The following is a 22,247-nucleotide window of genomic DNA, read 5'->3' as shown; positions in this document are numbered from 1 at the left end:
CAACATGAAAACCGACCCAACTCGAGGCCCATGATTTCTGAACCCGACCCAAGGTATTGTTTGAATTTTGTGGATAGGGTGAGGTTAGTTGCAACCTTAATCTTAACCATCCATTAAGAAGCCTACTTTTCTTTCGGGCATATGATGGGTGGACCACTACATAAACAATGTAATGGTGGGCGATCATTATCGAGTTGAACCTTTCAATTGAAGAATAAAACAATAAAAGCCGGTAAGTTACATCGGAGGGGAAAAGTACATTGACAAGAAGAAAAAAAGCTAATTTTATAATAAAGGCTTCTAATATCCACACGACCATATTTTGATAATGGGACTAGCTTACAATGTTTCACATTAATTAACTATAGGTCAAAGGCTATTATAAAACAAAGAGTCGTTCCAATTGCAAACTACTAGCCTTATTTATTTATTTTAGGTCAATGATAAATTCGCACCCTCTGTAAGATAATTCGAACCCTGTAAAGGAGCGTATGTTGCAGACTTAACGCTTTTTAACGTTAAAAAAAGTGCGAATTATCCTAGAGAGATGCGAATTTATCATTGCCCTATTTTATTAAAAAAAGATGGTCGATAAGATTCTCCCTCGATTCTATTGTTCTTATCGCGCGAACCCGAAACAGACAGATGTTGCCGTATTTTAGATTACCGAAGCTCCAAACCCTAACTTGTCTCGTGCTAATCTATAGCTATAAATTATGAATTACTTGCCCTAATGGGAGAAACCTAAATCGATCTCTCCTGCTTCGTGATATTTGTCCTTTATCTGCAGAATCTGAGCTCTCGATTGATATAATTTTCGTGGATTTTGGCTGATATTATTCTGCTTTTGTGAGGTTTTTTTATTCTCTTCGAGTTCGTAGTAGGTAGAGACTATTTGATCTTTCTTTTACTTTTCTGATTATCTTTCCTTGAACAAATGATGCTTTGAAGGGACGGATCTAAGAAAAAAAGGTTATTATCTCAAATCGATAAGTTATAAGTTAAAATTTTGATGCAAATAGAGATGCGATTTTTTTTAGATCGGAGCTTTAGATGATCGAGAACGTGGCAATCTGTTTCTATTTTTGTTGGTTTTTATAAATTTTAATGCAACGAATCTGAGGTTGAAACGTTTCAGCCGTTTTGCCCTAAATAGAAGCTTTTAATGGACTTGGATTGTGTCAATGATCTATCCTTCCCTCCAAAGATTAGCTTTTTTTTTCTGTGTTCTAGGGTTTTAATCTTTGAATATTCGTGTTGACAAAGTTTTGTAGCTCAAAAGGGAAGGGTTTATGACCTAAAATCCGTTTTCTTGTTATAATTCTCATGGATTTTGGAGGGCGAAATTTAGATACGAAAGTGCATATGTTTTCTTAAGGGTTTATAAGGGGGAAACATAGTGGGGAATTCATGTCTTTTAAAAGTATTATTCAGGATATGAAAGGAGAAATTGGGAGCATTTCGAAGAAGGGATTCGACGTGAAGATGGGTTATGGATTGAGATCGAGGTCTCATCGTGTGGTCCAGGATAGCGTGGGACCGGTGGTGATCGATGGATTGAAGCAGAGTTGTTGGGTTAATATGCCACCTGAGCTGTTGAGGGATGTGCTGGTGAGGTTAGAGGCAGCAGAGAGCACGTGGCCCGCACGTAAACATGTGGTTGCTTGTGCCGGAGTCTGTAGGAATTGGAGGGAAATTACGAAGGAGATCGTGAAGTCCCCTGAACTATCAGGGAAGCTGACATTTCCGATTTCCGTTAAGCAGGTTCGACTGTAGAAACTTGTCTATGAATCCCATTATAATTTTTTTGGCTTGTGTTTTTTATGCTTATTGTTATGTGTTTCTATTTTCTTTTCTTTCTGTATGCTCAGTATCATCACTCATCAGCAATTCGTATCATTTTATCTGATGCAACAAATATGGTAGGTTAGGGTCTGAAATAATTTTGATTCGATAAGATCTGTGAAACAAGACTGCATAAGTGATACTGATACATAGAACTGAATATATGGACTTTTATTTGCTATTACAATGGAGAAAGCTCAACCCATTGACATATTCATCTATATGTGTGAGTGTATCTGTTGAAAGATGGAGCAAGATGGATTTGTGGAAATTCACGGGGTTTTGTGGTTTGTGGCCTTTATTTCACCTAGTTTAATTATTCTTTTGGAAGAAATTTGCGGTTTTTGGACTTTATTTCACAAAACGTCATTAATCTTTTCGAAGAAATTTGCGAGAGTTTTTTTAATGGTTTTTGGCCTTTATTTCACCTTGTCATTAGTCTTTTTTGCTATTTTGGAGCTTTTGTTCTCATAAGAATGAAATTTGAGGGGTTTAAAATCTGGAGTGTTCCAATCAATGTGGGTACAGAACTATCACTTTCCTCGAAAACCCCAAAATATGATGTCTTTTAATTCTAAACTTTTATGCAATTTATACTTCTATACAACTAAATGTTTGACAGCGTTATTAGTTGATTTGTCCAGAATAGGAATTGACTTGAATCATGTGGTAGACTTGGTGTGCCTTTTACTTGTTCTTGAATGAGCAGAATCCTGAAAGATTTGATTTGTAAAGACTCGCCCATAACTGGGGAAAAATACCAAACTATAAAGACTTGCCCAGTTTAGTAGTGAAAAGAGTGTGGGTCATGTCTTGAATTGTTATTAAATCATGCCACATGCTATAAATGAAACTTGATCAGAAATCTAGAATTGTTAGTTATCATTGACCAGAAATCTAGCACGCTTCATTTGGGTTAGTTTTCTAGACTTATCTGTGCTGAGAATATAATTTTGGGCTTTCTCTGGATGAGCTTAGTTGATAACTTTTCCTTCTATTAAGCCTCACAATTCAAGAGGGAAAAAACTTTTTTCTTTTTGCCGGGACGATTTTTCTATCTATTATCATTATCAATTATTTTGTTAAAAAAGAAAATCATTATAAAAAATTTGTAGATTCAGGAACATTTTACTCTTTCATTTTTTTCTTCTTGTTTAAATTCTCCATTTATGCTTTTGAAATCTTTGATCGTTGTTTGCAGCCCGGACCAAGGGGGGACTCCCTTCTTCAGTGTTTCATAAAGAGGAACCGGAACACACAAACTTATCATCTTTACCTGGGTTTAACTCAAGGTATTTTTAAAAAAAATCCTTGCGGCAGTCATGTGGCACTTCTGTTTGAGTTGATTGTATGTGTAATTTATATTGTTTTGGTTGTGACTAGTTTTCTACACCAAGCACATCTCTGCATTATTATCACTTCTAAAAATAACTTAAAAACTGCCATGTATTGCATAGTTTTGCTTGCACCTTGCATTCCATGAATGGGTGCTTCTGTCATACAACTTACACGCTAACTCATTTTTCCTCTATCGTCAAGATTTATAGAAAATAACTTGTAATGTTTGCGTGAGCTGAGAATTGGTAAAAACCAGGTCTTTGAACTCATTTGGATGACTTTGTTTTGTATTTTTTGCATGTAGGACCTTCTTTGTTTGATGGCTTCTTGAAGTAGCATACTTTCTTTCTTTAGATTTCATGGATCTTGACATTTTTTTCCTTCCTTGATCTTCCTTCATTATTCGAGTTGTCATGTGCTTTGATAAGTGTGAATTGTTGTCACCAATCTGTCGTGGACTAATATTTTGCGATCCAATGTCTACCGAGGTAGAGCAGTTAGCAGAGCTTAGGATTCTTCCACTTGATCTCCTATGCTGCTTGGTGAGGAGGTTTCCCTCATGTCATCCCCTAATTATGTGATTTTACCCTCCTGTTCTAGTTTTTAGCTATTTGTGCATCCACCAAAATGAAATGAATGCTGTGATAGTCTTTTTTTCCAGTTCCAACATATCATTAAATTGCATTTGGTAGCTTAACCGTTTTAATTTTTTTTTTTTTTACATATCTTGTGTGCTGATTTTTGGTTACTTATTTATCTGGCAGCACTGACTGATAATGGCAAATTCCTTCTTGCTGCACGCAAATGTCGACGTCCCACCTGTACAGACTACATTATTTCTCTAGATGCCGATGACATGTCAAAGTGGAGCAGTACCTACATTGGAAAGCTGAGGTAAGCTCTGGATCCTTGGAAAAAATAAAACAAATTATTGAATATAATCGACTGATACTTTTTCATGAGGATGAGGGCACTCTCAGGGAGGAGCTCTCATCATTGAAGGAGATCGAGCAGAAACCAAAGACAGTGGTTTTGTAATTATGGTTCTGTTTGCTTTGGAAAAGATCGGCAAAGAATTGATCTTGAAGCTCCATGAGGAAATACCTGATTTTACCGGATGATATTTCTCCCTGGTCCTCAGATAGGTGGTCAGTGTGCATACTAAGCTATGCAAACCATGTGTGAGGGCCAGAGATATCCTGTTTTGCCAAAGAGAAGCTAACGATTGTTTGTCCCAAGGTTTCAAGGCTGGGAGCTTTGGACATTTAAAGGAAGGTTTTGTTTTGGTCATCCCTGAAACATCGGGTGAAGAAAAGTGTTGGAAGTTTAATGAAGGATTAGAAGTTGCTACGGTTATGTGAGACAGGCTATGGGAAGAGATAAAAAATTCAAGAAACTGTAGGGATGTGCTGAAGTTGCATCACTTGCAGGAATTTATTTCTGAAATCTGCAGAACTGAAATTAAGGACTGGACTGGTCATGAATACAGATTTGGGTTTAGATTCGATCCAAATTTTAAAGGGTGTTTAACATATATAATAGATAGTAACAGTCAATTTGCAGGACTGGAATCAGTCACTTTCGAACAGTACGGATATGAAACTCACATATTTAAACAGGACAGGGAAAATACTGATTTGTGAGCTAAAAGGCCATTAGGGTTTTTGGAAGAAGATGAAACTTGCTAAGTGAAGATGAGACTGAACGATAAACAAAACTTATCAGGAAGACTAAATTATGACTGACAAGTGGCAACATAGGATACAAAAACTAGATAGCAGATCTAAGATAGATAGGAGTACCAATGGAATCCACCTTTGATGCTCTAGGAAAGAAGGAATCCACCTAGAAGAACAGGCTAGATCAATGGAATCCACCTCTGAACTTTAGGAATCCATCTAAAGGGATTGCCTCTTTGTTAATGAAATCCACCGTTGATCACCATGAATCCAGACTACAGTATGAGGGCTGCAACAACTCTTTAAAATTCAATTTTTCATTTCATATCAAAACAATAGCGAAAGGTTTACTATTATATATATGGGAAAAGTGAGTGTACTCGGCTTAGTAGATAAGCTTATCTACTCGGTCGGCTAAAAACAGTGGGGGCCCACATTTTTTGGGTGATCCAAACCATTCATTTGAAAGGTCCTTACCTAGACAGGGTGTCCACAAAAAAATCAGCCCCATAGGATCATCCTAACACATCCAATAGTGGAGGGAAAAATGGGCAGATTTATGGACAAACTGTGTCGGTCCATTTTCCCCCATTTTTCCCTCCACATTTGGATGGGTTAGGATGATCCTATGGATCTGATTTTTTGTGGACACCCTATATAGGTACGGGCCTTTCAAATGAATGGTTTGGATCACCCAAACAATGTGGGCCCCCACTGTTTTTAGCTCGACCGAGTAGATAAGCTTATCTACTAGACCGAATATATATATATATATATATATATATATATATATAGAGGAAAGTGTTGGTGAGCTTAAGCTCACCAAACTTATGGTGAGCTTAAGCGCCCCAATCACATGGGTCCCACATTTTCTGTGGTGATCCAAACCATTCATTTGCAAGGCCCTATCATAGATAGGGTGTGTACCAAAAATTAGCTCCATAGGATCATCCTAACCCCTCCATTTGTGGAGGACAAAAATGGGCAGATTTGTGGACAAATAATGTCTGTCCATTTTGACCTCCACAAATGGACGGGTTAGGATGATCCTATGGAGCTGATTTTTCGTACACACCCCATCTATGTAAGGGCCTTTCAAATGAATGCTTTGGATCATCCTAACAAAGTAGGCCCCAATGTGATTGGGCGCTTAAGCTCACCATAAGTTTGGTGAGCTTAAGCTCACCAACACTTTCCTCATATATATATATATATATATATATATATAGCAGAAGAGAAAAGGAGAGAATTATTTGAATTTCTCCCAAAACTCTAATAGAATTACACATCACTTTTTTTGACTTTTTTAACAAGGGCACCTATTCAACCCACATATTTTCAATCCTACCCCCTCCTTTATGCTTTTTAACAAAGGCACCCATTAAAGCCACATAATTTCAATACTACCCCCCTCCTTTATGCTTTTTTAATTATGGAAACCTCTATAGATTGGAGGGATAGGATCAGCCTATGAAAATGATTTTACGGGCACAACCTTTTGATGTTGTGTTCCATCACATGGACGGTTTGGGTCAACCTATGATGTGGTCCATACAGTTCTTTGTCGGCCCGTGCATTTTTGCTAGTATATATATATATTCTCCCAAAATTCTATGAGAATTACACATCACTTTTTTTGACTTTTTTTAGCAAAGGCACCCATTCAACTCACATATTTTCAATCCTACCCCCTCCTTTATGCTTTTTAACAAAGGCACCCATTAAAGCCACATAATTTCAATCCTAGCCCCCTCCTTTATGCTTTTGTAATAAAAAAAGTGGACAAAGTGGACAAAGTCAACATAGTGATGTTTTTTCTTTGCAAAATTAAGGATTGGGTACATATGTTACATAATACTATGGATTAAGGACGCCTTTCAAAATATTGACGAATTCCTCACCCTAAGAGGAACAACATATTATGGAAACCTCTATAGATTGGAGGGCTAGGATCAGCCTATGGAAATGATTTTACGGGCACAACCTATTTCTGTTGTGTTCCATCACATGGACGGTTTGGATCAACCTATGATGTGGTCCGTACAGTTCTTTGTCGGCCTGTGCATCGCACGACATTTTTTACTAGTATATATATATATATATGAGAAAACGGTTCCTACACACATGTAAATAAGTTATCTACACACTAGCTTAAAATACAGTGGGGGCCACATTATTTGGGTGATCCAAACTATTCATTTTTAAGGCCCTCACATAGATAGGGTGTCCACAAAAAATCAGATCCATAGGATGATCCTAACCATTCGAACTGTGGAGGCAAAAATTGGACTAATTTGTGAAGGTTTAAAGACATCCATTTTACCTCCACAAATCTTAGGGTTGGGATGATCCTATGGATCTGAGTTTTTGTAGACACCCTATCTATGTGAGGACCTTTAAAATGGATGGCTTTGATCACCCAAACAATGTGGGTCCCCATTGTATTTTAAGCTAGTGTGTAGAGAACTCTCTACACATATGTGTAGGAACCGTTTTTTTTTTCTCTCTCTCTCTCTCTATATATATATATATATATATATATGAGGAAAGTGTCTCTAGTCTCTCCCCTAGATAAGCTTATCTACTCCTCCCTTTAAAAAAACACAGTGGGCCCACGCTGTTTGGATGATCCAAAGCATTCATTTGATAGGTCCTAACATAGATAGGGTGTGCCCAAAAAATCAGCACCAAATGGTCATCCTAGAACTTCGTTTTGTTGGGCACACCGTGTCCAAAATGGATGCATATAAACGTGGACGTTTATATGTGTCCATTCTGGGTACCACAAGGCACCACAAAACGAAGTTCTAGGATGACCCTTTGGTGCTGATTTTTTGGGCACACCCTATCTATGGTAGAACCTATCAAATGAATGCTTTGGATCATCCAAACAGCGTGGGCCCATTGTGTTTTTTTAAAGGGAGGAGTAGATAAGCTTATCTAGGGGAGAGACTAGAGACACTTTCCTCTCTCTCTCTCTCTCTATATATATATGAGAAAAGGGTTCCTAAGGTTAACCTCATATAGCTTATATGAGGTGGCGCTCACAAAACATATGGGGCCCACATTATTAGGATGATTCAAAGCATTCATTTGAAAGGCCCCATCATAGATAGGGTGTGTACAAAAAATTAGCTCCATTGGATCATCCTATCCCATCCAAAAGTGGAGGGCAAAATGGATAGAGACTTTTTGTCCCCAAATCTGCCCATTTTTGCCTCCACTTTTGGAGGGGTTAGGATGATCCAATGGAGCTGATTTTTGGTACACACCCTATCTATGATGGGGCCTTGCAAATGAATGGTTTGGATCTAGGAAGCACGGGTACTCTCCAGGGCATCCAGTACCCGTACCCGACATGTATGGGGTGCGGGTACACCCTGGGTACGTCCCGGGTACGCACTCCCATAACTAAAAATAATAAAAAGCATTTTTCTTGTACTGGGTGCATGTCGGGTGCTCACCCACGTGTACCCGACACGTCCTGCTTCTCTAATCTGGTTTGTAAACCCTTCCTGCTTGTTCTCTCTCCTTTCCTATATTTAGTATTTACATGTAAACCATATAAGTAAATGTCCATTTACTTAAGATTTACATGTAAATAACAGAATACCCTCCATTTGGATTTATTAAAAATAGTTTCAAGACCCAAATCTAAAAGGAAAAAAAATCAACTCTCCTGTTTTAGTACAAAATTCGTAGAAAAATGGTCGGGTCAAAATTTTAACTTTCTTAACTTCCAAACGGTGGGGTATTTTTCAAATTTTAAAAATTCATAAAATCTATCATATCCAAACGTTATTAAATCCCAAAAGTCTGGTATAAAAAATCTCATAATTTGGCCTCTAAAAATTATTCATCTTGTCAGGCACTGGTCAACGCACTGGTGACATACTTTTTTTTCAAATGAATGATGTATTGATGCCTCGTGTTATGAAATATGGAACTTAATCACTTATGAAATGAAGAGTAATATTAGAATTTTCCATTTTGGTGATGTTATTGTTATTTGATTGCTCTCCAATTATTTTATTTTTATTTTTATAAATATATAATAAAATATTAAAATATATTACTATATTCGGCGTACCAGCACCGGGTTTTTTTGAAAAATCACGTACCCGTGTCGTGTCGTACCCGCACCCCGTACCCATGCTTCATAGGTTTGGATCATCCAAACAAAGTCGGTGCCTTATGTTTTGTGAGCGCCACCTCATATAAGCTTATATGAGGTTAGCCTCAGGAAGTCTATTCTCTCTCTCTCTCTCTCTCTATATATATATATATATATATATATATATATATATATATATTTATATATATATGGGAAAAGTGAGTGTACTCGGTCGAGTAGATAAGCTTATCTACTCGGTCGGCTAAAAACAGTGGGGGCCAACATTTTTTGGGTGATTCAAACCATCCATTTGAAAGGTCCTTACCTAAATACGGTGTCCACGAAAAATCAGACCCATAGGATCATCCTAACCCATCCAACAGTGGAGGGAAAAATGGGCAGATTTGTGGACAAACTGTGTCTGTCCATTTTCCCCCATTTTCCCCTCCACATTTGGATGGGTTAGGATGATCCTATGGATCTGATTTTTTTTGGACACCCTATGTAAGTAAGGGCCTTTCAAATGAATGGTTTGGATCACCCAAAAAATGTGAGCCCCCACTGTTTTTAGCTCGATTGAGTACATAAGCTTATCTAGTCGACCGAGTACGGTCACTTTTCAGCGTGCGCTAGAGCTTACAATACCCCATATGCCATAGGTGTTTGACTCATCCAACCCATTCATTTTATAGCACCTCAAATAGATAAGATGTTCATAAGAAACCATCTCCATAGCATAATCCTAATCATCCGATCTACAGGAGCGTAATTGTGTGTGTGTGTTTGTGTGTGTGTGAGAGAGAGAGAGAGAGAGAGAGAGAGAGAGAGAGAGAGAGAGAGAGAGATGACTCTCATGTGACTTGCGTGGGGTGGACAGTTTGGGCCTATAGTTCAATGGTTGAGGCTTTGTTTCTCAACCTTGAGGTCACAGGTTCGATCCCAGCTTACCAACCAACTCAACTCAACTCAACTCAACTCAACAAAGCCTTTGTCCCAAACTAGTTGGGGTCGGCTAAATGAATCATTTAGAAAAAATTCATGAAGAAGGTAAAAGGAATCTACCCGGCTCTAATCCTGGTTCTAGTTGGGTTCTTCTACGTGGATCATTTTCTTCCATTGTATCCTATCCAAGGTCATGTTATTTGTTATGTTCCTAGCTATCAAGTCTTACCTCACTGTTTCTACCCAAGTTGTTTTCGGTCTGCCCCTACCTCTTTTTACTCCATCGATTTGGCACGAGTCGCCTCTTCTCACTGGACCATCCAAAGGCCTACGTCCAAACCATCTTAACCAGTGCTCTCTCATCTTCTCCTCAATTGGTGCCACCCCCACCTTTTCATGAATGTCTTCATTTTTAATTCTATGTAACCTTGTGTGGCCGCACATCCAAGCATTCGCATCTCTGCGACACTCATTTTATGCACATGCTGCTTCTTGGTGACCCAACATTCTGAGCCGTACAACATGGCTGGCCTCACAGCTGTCTTATAAAACTTTCCCTTCAACTTGGTAGGGATTTTACGGTCTAGAACTCCTGAGGCAAGCTTCCACTTCAACCAGCATGCTCTTATTCTATGGTTAGCATCCTCTTCAATCTCTCCTTCCTTTTGTAGAATTGAACCAAGATGGCGAAAGATATCCCTCTTAGGTACCTCCTGTCCAGTCATATTTACTACATCCTCGTCCCTCCTCCTCACATTACTAAAGTTGCATTCCATATATTCTGTCTTAGTCCTACTCAATCTAAAACCTTTAGATTCCGAAGTAGTTCTCCATAACTCTAATTTAACATTTACTAACAAAAAAATAAAATCCAATCAATAGAAGTACTTTATTAGGAACAAATCCTTACATTGACTTTAACATGTGTGTGAATAGTGACATGACTAGTGTCGCATAAATAGCGTAACTCTTAACTAAAATAAACTGCTATTTTATTTGAACTGATTAATCTATTACATTAAAATTTTCAATAAGACCAATATGCCCCTACTAACAAAAGGAAAACCCTAACGTACTATTGATGGACCCCACCATCATATTTAGCCCACTTCATGAGTTTTGGTAAAGGATGGTTCCCATCAAAGGGGTAAGATAAAAAATTGGGTAAGATATTCCTTTTATGGGAGGGGTCAACTGTGAGTTTGAAATAAGGGTCAACTGTGAGTTTGGGATTCAAGTAATGAGGCCACCCTCACAAATTTATTGATATATGATAAAAGTTGGGTTTTGCCAGTGTAGAAGGGTCATTGTGTAAGGTATCTTGGAGGACTGGATAGTTTTACTTGAGTTTTGAAGTTAACCTTGAATGTACATTTTATTTTTGTGAGATATTAGTTTTCTTGACTTGGATGAGTCTCTTTAGGCTCTCTTAAATCTTTTAATCCGGGAAGATTTATTTAATACCATTTTGGGAAGTTAACTTTCTTGCACTGTTGAGACAATTTGAGTCTACTAAGGCTCCTCAAACATAGAATTTATGTTCTTCTTTTGATAAAATTTTTAGTTCAACGTCGCATGTCATAGTTTTCTTTAGAGGTTTTTTCTTGTTTTTATTTTATGCAACTCTGCACTTCCTACTTTTTGTGATCAATAATGTTTTTATCATTATGAGAAGTGAAAAAGGAAAAAAAATAGCAGTGTTGTTATCCATTGTTCAAAAAGTCACTCATTTTGATTCAGAACTCCACCGAATTTACTCGAATTGGCTGTATGAAGAAGTTATCTGGTATTAATATAATGTATGTGTTTGTGGCTACTCTTTATGATCAATATTACCAGAAGAGAAAAAATAACAGTGTGCTGCATCTAGTGTTCAAGAAGTCACTCTATTTTTGTTTTTTGATAAAGATGGCATTGATTAATGAAAGAAGGGATCACAAGTGCACATTCGGAGGCGAAAATTTCCCCCAAAACACAACTCTATATGCACATGATTTGGCAAGACGAGCAGCCACATTGTGTAGCCAATGCTATGGGGAGTATAACTAGAGGTGTTAATGGGATAGGACGTGCCAAGAGTTGGTCAGAAAATGAATAAGACTGAGCGTGGCCCAATTACCCTGTTAACTGGCTCATTGACACCGCTTAGTATTCTTCAACTGTTATGTTTTCTGTGGAGGTATCCAGGTTTTTTGGGATCCTTTTTTCCTGCTAAATTCACTTTTTTTAACAGATCAAACTTTTTGGGGACCAAGTTCACAGTCTATGATGCTCAGCCTCCTCATGCTGGAGCCATGGCAAAAAGTCGTTCCACTCGGCTGGTGGCTTTGAAACAAGTCTCCCCCAGAGTACCTGCTGGCAACTATCCAGTTGCCCACATTACTTACGAGTTGAATGTTCTGGGCTCCAGGTGAGAAACACATTTATGTGAAACATAATGAATATTTTTCAGGCTTTGGGACTTTAAAAGGTGTGGGTTTACAGATTGATTTTGTTATATTTCTTTGAAAATATCTGAGTAATTTGGAGAATTATACTGAGTTCTTCTGTTCCATCTGTAAGTGTCTAAAAGAAGCTTCTTATTACAGAAATGGAAATTAAAGTGTTCCAGACTGTTGGGATATTTTATTTCTAAACTGAAACTAGAAAACATAAAAACAGGTTAAAATTGTTTTGGGCTGTAAATATCTATTCAAAGTTTTGTAGCACTGCAAAAGTAGTACTTCTCCTCAACATTTTTTCCTCCCTTGATCTTTTTACTGGTTTTAACAGCTATAGTATTTGGAAGAGGACTATTAGCAGGATGCCCAGGAAATGCCAGGGCCTGGATGGACCCTCCTTGCATACCACATGTGTGGTCAGCAGTCTGGTGGTCTGGCCCACATGCATGGTACGCAGGGAGTGGACGTCTCGGTCATGACGCCCGGCCTGGGCGTCCTCATATCATTTTCCAATTTGGAATACCTATTTTTATGAATTATGGTCAATCACCATGAACATGGATACACTTAAAAGCCCCATTTCTTTACCAAAATATTACCTTTAGCATATCTATTTCCAATCTTTTTTTTTTTTTGAATTGTATCTGGTTAGTAAAAGACCATAAAATCCAATTGATGATCCTCGGTTGGTTCTAAATCCTAAATTTTGATTTTGAAAAGATGAGGAAAATTCAGACTGTTTTTCTGATGCAAATGGTTTCTGAAAGGATTTCAAATTTGCAAAGTGTCTTCTCCATTTCTTGCTATATGTAGGGATTTTTCTTCTGTTGTATGTTGGAAATGATCAAATCCATACTCATGTTTTCTTGGAACAACCAGAGGTCCAAGGAGAATGCAGTGTACCATGAACTCCATTCCCGCCTCTGCAATTGAACCAGGAGGTGTGGCTCCCACCCAGACCGAATTCCTTCTTGGCGGCCTTGATTCCTATCCATCAATATCATTTTTCCGGTCCAAGTCAAGCCGCTCAGATAGCTTCAAATCAGGACCTTTGCCTTCCCAGAAAGAGGGAATATTGGTGTTGAAGAACAAGGCTCCTCGTTGGCATGAGCAGCTTCAATGCTGGTGTCTGAATTTTCGAGGGCGTGTCACAGTTGCTTCAGTTAAGAATTTCCAGTTGGTAGCTTCACCCGAAAATGGGCAGGCCAGCCAGGAACATGAGAAGGTCCTTCTCCAGTTTGGAAAGGTGGGGAAGGACTTGTTCACTATGGACTTCCGCTATCCAATCTCAGCATTTCAGGCATTTGCTATCTGCCTCAGCAGCTTCGACACCAAGATTGCATGCGAATGACAGGTTTGAGCTGCAGATTCCCCCCCCCCCCCCATTTAGCATAGATTTTTGTTCTCGTATTATACAATATATCGCTCTTGGGGCCTCTTTGGATGCTAGCAAAATTGGTTCTTATTTGGAAACCAGAACTATTATTTGGGCCTCTTGCAAATGGGACATTAAGGTCTCTTTCAAGGCCATTAATTTATCTTTTATAAAAACCAACAACCATTATTTGTGGCATTCTTTGCATCATTAGCTGCTGTTTATTCATTGTGGAGAACATCTTGTCCCTTCTGTATTTTTTCATCGTGGAGAACATCTTTGATCCCTACTCTCTGTTATCAGTTTGCTGGTTTAATAAAATAGTTACCACACACACAACTATTATTTGTGAATAATCATATTTAACTTCAAAACCATTTGCCTATAACCATTAGAGTGGATTTCACCTCTGTTGCAACCAAGTGCGGCGCCCCAAATCACCAGTCACATTTTCGTGAATGGCTGAGATTAGTATAACTGAAAAAACAGATTTTTTAATCTCAGCCATTCACCGAAAAGTGAATGGGCTGATTTGGGGCAACACACGTAGTCGCTACGGAGATGAACCAGCCTCTAAACATTATTATACCCACAATTTTTAGAGGTATCCAAAGAGGCCTTTTAGCTTTGATGGTTCTATATGTTTGGGAATTTCATTTCTGACCCTATATTATTGTCTATCAGCCCTTAAAGAAGCTGACACCTTGAAGCATTTTCTAGTTGCTGCATGGCAGTTACAATAAAATCCTTTGGAGAAGACGAGGGTGTCGTTATGCAGAGGCTGGAGTGCAACTTGGTTAAACCAACTGGTTGGTGGATTCCATCTCCCTAACTCTTGTTGTGTACCAAAAGACTCTTGTTGTGTATTTGTTGTTTCTTTTATGTTGTACAGAACTGTTCCAAAAGATTTCATCAGGCTCTATGGATTCCACGTCCCTCATGGAACAACTGTATCATTTTGGTCTGTTCCAAAATTGAACGAAACCCATGAATTTAATTTATACTTCTCTGCTGTGTGATGTCCTTGCTATGTGTATTTCTACTTTTTTGTTTGTATTAGGTGATTCATTTATCTGTTTCTAGTTGTTGTTTAATCTGAGAAATGATATTTCCACCCCCTTTTGTTTGTCCTTTCCTAAAAATAACTGCATTCCAACTGCTTTTGGTGGTCTTTCTTGAAAATAGTTATTTAACAGGAAAAGACAAACAGAAAAGAGGAATTAACTAATCTAAACATGAATGTCTACCCAACCCTCCAATCAAAAAACCTATTTTTTTTGCTAATTCAGCCGTCAATCTTAGAAGTTCAAACTAATCTCATGTAATTAGTTTTAATGAAAGGTTACTATAGATAACAACATTCTTGTACATGCAACAATCACAGAACACAACAATAACAGATCACCAGACAATTACACTATTCATGTTCATATCATATAGTCTTCATATAGAGGCAAACACACAGAACCCACAAAGACATACACCTAAACAAAGGTGTTGGACATGGATCATCCTCTCTTGTTATTACAGAACTTCCCTTCTACCAGCAGCCATCTCAGAATGGTTGACCCCCTGGCCCACCTGGGGGGCCACCAGGACCACGTGGGCCACCAAAGAAGGGCCCACAGCAATCTTGGAACAAGAAGCAACAGCACAAGAAGTAGAAACTGCCAAACATCACCAAAGATTTTATGTTAGAGCTGGTTAGCTTTATACTTTCACTATTGATTCCCTAATTCATTAAGCAAGCAATAACTCCACTAAATAAGTCAAATCAAAATATCCAACAAAAATAAAATAAAAAGTAAATTACAGAAAAATGTGTCTGGTTTTTTCACACATTAACTTGTAGAAAAGAAATAGACAAATAAAAAAAAAAGATTATATTTGTTAAAATGTGCAAAATACTCAGCGGGCCCATCCTTTGTACCAATGGTAAGCCATGTCTGTGAGGGAATCTGACCGTACATTTGGCAAAAATGTACAAGATGAATCTTCAGTAGGACCGGATGAGTCATCTGGAGCTTTTTTTTTTTTTTTTTTTAAGTTAATGAATTTGTCATCTGGATCTTTGAATCTGGATTGGTGAACTAGAGCAGGCCCCACACCACAAGGGGTCTCATGAATATGGAGTCTGACCGTATAATTCCAAGAGGAAAAATTGACAAAAAAAAAATGTCAAAATAATTGAATAATAATAAAAAACCCACCAAGAAGATACGCAGCGACACAAACAGTCACAGGGTCCACACCCGACTGATGGGCCTCCGGGTCCTGGGCCCCAACCAGGTCCGGGTCCAGGTGGTGCCATCTCTCTCGCACAGAGTAGAGCCTTAAATGAGGAAGAAAAATCAAGTCTTGCGGTGTATGGAGAATCATGTGATGGTCTATTTATTCAATTGACATGACCTTCCTTTGCCTAGAATTCTTGTTTTCTTCTCACACTCTGCTCTCAGTTTTTCCTAACATTCTCCTCACCTGGCAACTGCTCTTCTTCAACTAACCTTCAACCCTTCTATCAATGCGTTGATACACACATCCATCACATCAAGTGGGGAAATATTAGTGTCTTAAGACACTCTATTCCTCCAATTAGACAATGTTAAATAGGGTGCACTTCTTATCTTGATCTTGATTTGTGTACATTATAAAGCAACACAAGATGTTGGATTTTGAACTTTCCATGTGAGGTTTATGGTACTCCCACTTAATATCGTTTTAAATGTCTCTCTTAACCACTAGCGAACATGATTTGATGCCCACCCTAACCCAACCTGAATTAGCAGTCCCTCAACCCTAACCCTACTCAACCCAACCCACCTATAACCCAACCCACCTATAAATCTCTCAACCCTAACCCAACCCACCTATAAATCTCTCAACCCTAACCCGACCAGTCTAACCCATTTTTTCCAAATTGGGTTTGATTGGGTTGGGTTCTGCGTAGCCTAGCCGCCCCGCCCAACAAAAAAAAAAAAAAACCCATTGCCCCTAAGATTTTACAAATCATGATAAAATTAGAGGATGAAGGTCGGGTTCGGATTTGGGTTGCCCAAGGTCTCAACCCTAACCCAACTGGTTGGCTTTTCCTAACTCAAACCGAGGAAATGCCAACCTAGCCCGAGCTGAACTCAGGTTGAACCCGTCAGGTCCGGGCTGAGCCCGATCCAAGTTCTACCTCTATGATGAAATCCAAAATAATAAAAAAAGAAAAGGAAAATCAGTAAAAGAAAATAAAAACCACTGAAGAAACTATTTTAGCTTCTGATGTAAAAATAATAATATCTTGTCAGCTTGTTTGTGAAAAATGCAACCTTACCAAGTATTAATTGTAAAACATAGTAGAAGAACGATTATGTGGAGCTCTGACAAAATAAGATCGGTAGTTTTGTTTTGAATATTTAATATTAAGTGGTAAATCCTACTATACAAACCTATGCGAGAGCGAGCAAATCACTACATGCCACATGGCATGCGCGGAGGAAGGGTAGTTTTGCCATTTTAAGTAAAAGCAAAAAGAAAAAGGACCAATTATCAAATGGGGTGATCAAGTCCCTGAAAATGGGCCAAGGATACTAGAGTTTTGGAAGGGGGTTTTCAAGTCTCTGGGATTGGGGTTATCTAGTATAAAAAATGGGGTTACCAATTTCTGAATGGGCTTATCAAGTCCTTAAAAATTGGCCAAGGGTACTGGAGTTTTGGAAGGGGGGTTTCAAGTCTCTAGGATTTGGGTTATCAAGTATCAAAATGGGGTTACCAATTTCCGAATGGGCATATTAAGTCCCTAAAAATTTGCCGAGGGCACTAGAGTTTTGGAAAGGGGTTTTTCAAGTATTTGGGTTTGGGGTTATCTAGTATCAAAATGGGGTTACCAATTTACGAATGAGCTTATTAAGTCCTTTAAAATTGCCCAAGAGTACTGGAGTTTTGGAAGGGGGTTTTCAAGTCTCTAGAGTTGGGGTTATCCAGTATCAAAATGGGGTTACCAATTTACGAATGGGCTTATTAAGTCCTTTAAAATTGCCCAAGAGTACTGGAGTTTTGGAATGGGGTTTTCAAGTCTCTAGAGTTGGGGTTATCCAGTATCAAAATGGGGTTACCAAATTTCGAATGGGCTTATTAAGTCCCTTATGAACACTTTTTTACTTCCTGTTTTTTTTCACTCGTTCATTTTCATGTTTTTTTTCTTTCTACCGTACAATTCATCTTCCTCATCCTCCATCGAAAGGGAGAAGGAGAAATACAAAACCCTAAAACAAATGAAAAACAAAACCTAGATATAGAGAGAGATGGGAATGAACTCACGTTTCAAGTTTTCGAGTTTTCCCTCCTCCAATGGTGGCTAAAATGATGAAGAAGATGACTGGTAGGTAAAAAAAAAACAAGTTGAAAATGGAAAAGTTAAAAAAAAAGAGGGAAAGAAGAGAGAAGAGGGAAAAGTGGAAAAGCAAAATGTGTTGCTTAAGAAAAGGGCATTTTCGTCCAGCTTTTAATGACAAGACCTCTTTTGTCCCTCGTTGATAATTTCTGAAAAGCATGGGTCCTCTTGATAATTCCACCTAATTTTTGTCCCCCATTGGTAATTGATCCAAAGAAAAAAAAAGACTAGAGAATCTAAGTTTTAAGGCAAGTAGTTGTCAAGGTGTTAGGAAGCTATTTCTGGTTCCATACTCAAGCTCCCAATTCGGTTTCCTTTTCATTATTCTTTAAGAGTGCTGCTATGGAAACTCACTGCCTAATTGAGAGCGGAACCGAGCAAATCACTACACGCCACATTGCATAAGGAGGGGTAGTTTTGCCATTTTAAGAAAATGCAAAAAAGAAAGGAAAACTAAAGTATAAGGAAAGTAGTACTGTAGTTATCAATGTGTTAAGAAGATATTGCTGGTTCCATACACAGGTTCTGAGGTTCCCAATTCGGTTTCTTTATCATTATTCTTTTAGAAAGAGTGACGCTGCGAAACCGACTGCCCAGTTGAGAGCGGAACCGAGCAAATCACTACAAGCCACATGGCATAGAGAAGGGTAGTTTTGCCATCTTAAGAAAAAGCGAAGAAAGAGATAAAGAAACTAAGTTTAAGGCAAGTAGTTGTCGATGTGTTAAGAAGCTATTGCTTTCCCAATTCAGTTTACTCATCATTATTCTTTAAGTAAGAGTGCTGGTAAGAAAATCAACTCCCTGACTAACCATAACGAGATCTTCTCTATCAGAGATGAGACCATCTAGAGAGGTAGTAGAAGGTCCAATGTAGATTGATTGGCAAATCGAGGTATGTTTCTAATCTTCATTTGTAATCTCATAAATCAAGGGCCAGGATCATGCAATCAAGGTTGGGGTCGAATTGCAACTTCTATTATGAAGCATTCAATTAATCTCTTCTCTTTCTGTCTTCAAGCTTCAAGCTTTTGCTATGTACTAGACGCTCAACAGAGAGAGAGAGAGACTCATAAGCATGGTACTATGGCCTGTGATTTATTACATAATAAGCCCTCTTGGAATTAAATACTACGGAAATTACTACCCTCAATTAGTAAACAAAAATTTTAAGGAATCAACTTCATGAATTCAATGTTTAATAATTAATAAGAAAACAGTCACATGCTATGCGCAATTATTATTCATGCGAAAATATATGCTTTTATGACTAAAATTTCATAAGGTAAAAACAGATTCAACTTGAAAATGTAATGTATTTAATTGTGTAAGATATTTAATAGCAATAACAAAATTTATATCTATAAGATAAGGGCCCGTTTGAATGCCAAGAAGATTTTGATTTTGATTTCTCACATTTGCAGCCCATTTTGTGTTGTGATTTGGATCCAGATTAAATCCTTGGATTTCCAAATCAGTGACTGACAGGGAAAAAAATCAGATTTCTAATTATGCAGTGGAAATAAGCAATTGGAAATCCACAGACAGTTTCCTTCACCCTCTTTGCTCCTCAACCTCTCCCCTCCAGTAGGAAGTACCCCCTTCCCTCTCTGCCCCCCTAAACATGATCTGGCGGATCCATTCATTTTGTATTCAAAACTCAATTCCAAAATCCAAATACAAAATATGAGGTATCCAAACGGGCCCCTAATAGTTATTGGGTTTTTAATAACCTCCGGGCCCTTTTTATTGAGATTTGTGTCTTTTATGCCCACGTTAGGCGAGGAGGGACAAACTTGGGAGGTTGGGTGTGACTCGTGAGAGTAGGACAAAAAACCCCAAAATATCTGGAGAACAAAACTCCAATTTTTAAGTATTATTTTTCACTGTTTTTTAGGGATTATAGATGGTCTCTACACTCACCCTCACCAACTCAAATCTCTCCCTCACCATCTCCCTCCTCCTTAGGGTCTCTCACACGCTTGGGCCCACGATTACTCCATGGAATAATTTTTCCATGGTTGCCAAGCATGGGGGTAATTCTAACTACCTCATTGCCAATTACACAAATATAGAGTAGAGCCATTACAAAAACAAAGGAGTGCAGATATCATTTTCCTGGAAAAAATAACAAGAAAAGACGGATTAAGTGAATATAAACTCACCATGAGTTGATTATGCCACACAAACCGTTTGCTAGACCACCAAAGCCGAAGCCCGGTCCACCGAAGCCGGGTCCTCCCTGTCCGCCGAAGCCTGGAGGGCCTCCAAGTCCAGGCCCTCCCCACCCGGGCCCACCTCCAGGTCCTCCACCCCCAGGGCCTCCACCCCCAGGCCCACCCCCAGGGCCTCCACCCCCAGGGCCGCCACCCCCAGGTCCACCCCCAAAGCCTCCACCCCCAGGGCCTCCACCCCCAGGGCCGCCACCCCCAGGTCCACCCCCAAAGCCTCCACCCCCAGGGCCTCCACCCCCAGGGCCGCCACCCCCAGGTCCACCCCCAAAGCCTCCACCCCCAGGCCCACCTCCAGGCCCGCCACCTCCACCTCCAGGCCCACCAGGTCCCATTTCTCTATATCCCTCTTCAACACCAACTAATGAACAAAGAGAGGAGAGGTGGCAACAAGAACCTCAACACAGAGCACACAGAAACGAAGGTCGAAAAGTAGAAGACAAAACCTTCTTGATAAGCGTGTGTTAGTAAGCTCGATGAAGAGTACTTTTATAGCTTTGATAAGAAATTTTTTCTTTACTCAAAGACTCAAAGAGACTCAAAGCTCCGCGTACCTGCCTAGCATTCACTCACCCTTATCTACCAATCTTCAGCTACCCTTCCTCTCTTCTTTACAAGCATGCCTTAAACCATCAATTCTTTCAATAAACGCTTGGTTTTACCTGCGCCTTGCCTTGGTAGTGTTAAAGTGTTAAACTACCTGTTTACTCCAAAAGCTCAACTTGTTGGAGAAAGGCGTTATTTATATTTTATACTTTAACACTCCCTCGCACTTGTGGCCAAGTTGTGGCCTACTGGGCAAACATGTGGCACATGTGGTCCCACTTTGAGCCGACCAACGCATGTGAATTTTTCGCTATCCGGAAGATTTGAACTTGAGACCTTTGACTCTGATACAATGCTAAACTACCAGTTTACTCCAAAAGCTTAAGCTGTTGGCGAGAAAGCTGTTATTTATCTTTTATACTTTAACCGTAACTGTTAGTGATGAAAAAGAGATTTTCTTAATTTGGTTAGTAAGGCACTAGAATTGAATCAATCACCAAAATTGGCAACGACATTTTGTTTTTTTACTAAGCGACTGAAGGATTTATATATTTAACGTGGTTTGGCCCAAACAATCCCTACTTCGGTACTTCTACGAGCAATCTCTATTGCTTTTCCTATTACAGATTCCTACTCTAGGCAAAAAGCTTTTACAAGGAAGCTTTATCTAGAACACACTCAATCCCCCATTGCCTTAGCTGCATGGGCGTTTTCCCACATATAGGGCAATTTTGGCAACCACTACAAGGCCATTGGCTAATTTACAGACTGCCTATAGGCCATTGTACAATGTACAACTGCCCCGAAGGGTCATGTGTTCATGCACTTACAATGACAAGCCACCAAGTGGCACAACTACCACCTTGTTTGCTCTTTGGCTTATCTCTTTAGGCCCACTTGGCTATTGGCAAGGGTGCAAGGTGCCACTACAAGCCAAGGCCTATGGCATCGAATTTAGGGGGCTGACAGTAGTCCAGTGTAATATTTGTTTGGAAAAATATTTGGTTCGTTGCGCTTATTCCAAGTAGACCCCCTTAAAGTGTGAAGTGAGCCCATGTGAATTGAGATGAGGTCCAGCAATTATTTATTTTTATTTTTTGAAAGAGAAGAAACTTTCATTACAAAAAAATGTGGTCATCTACGTTTTCAAGATCATCTCGGCATCCATCTAAAATTTCATTAAGAAGTACATGTTAATGTATGTAAGGATTACAAGTAGTAATTACTTCGAGACTGATTAGAGTTACAAGTTTTAGGCCCTGTTTGGATTTCAAGAAAAACATTTATGATGGCTTGGGAAAAAATTTCTTCCTACAACTTAGTCGGCAATCATATGATCACGCTTAATTTAGAGGGATATT

At 38.9% G+C, this 22,247-nt stretch overlaps 1 protein-coding gene and 1 long non-coding RNA gene across 2 annotated transcripts; one reads left to right on the top strand and one right to left on the bottom strand.

Moving 5' to 3' along the window:
- Positions 1 to 610: 610 nt before the first annotated feature.
- On the top strand, positions 611 to 14,746 carry LOC143852719 (tubby-like F-box protein 3). The gene is made up of 6 exons (XM_077362284.1): positions 611 to 1,764; positions 3,047 to 3,137; positions 3,948 to 4,077; positions 12,152 to 12,328; positions 13,239 to 13,713; positions 14,419 to 14,746. The coding sequence occupies exons 1-5, from the start codon at positions 1,411 to 1,413 to the stop codon at positions 13,708 to 13,710; spliced, it is 1,224 nt and encodes a 407-aa protein (XP_077218399.1). The 5' UTR covers positions 611 to 1,410; the 3' UTR covers positions 13,711 to 13,713; positions 14,419 to 14,746.
- Positions 14,747 to 15,032: 286 nt separating this feature from the next.
- On the bottom strand, positions 15,033 to 20,477 carry LOC143852720 (uncharacterized). The gene is made up of 2 exons (XR_013236848.1): positions 20,275 to 20,477; positions 15,033 to 15,401 (listed from the first exon to the last, which is right to left on the bottom strand). It is a non-coding gene; the product is annotated as an uncharacterized LOC143852720 (long non-coding RNA).
- Between the last annotated feature and the right edge of the window lie 1,770 nt (positions 20,478 to 22,247).

This window comes from Tasmannia lanceolata, unplaced genomic scaffold, assembly GCF_043159265.1.
Source record: "Tasmannia lanceolata isolate RefF3 unplaced genomic scaffold, GAP_Taslan_0.1 ptg000019l, whole genome shotgun sequence".
NCBI lineage: Eukaryota > Viridiplantae > Streptophyta > Magnoliopsida > Canellales > Winteraceae > Tasmannia > Tasmannia lanceolata.
The sequence above is the reverse complement of the archived record's forward strand: the minus strand, read 5'-3'. Positions and strand labels throughout refer to the sequence as shown.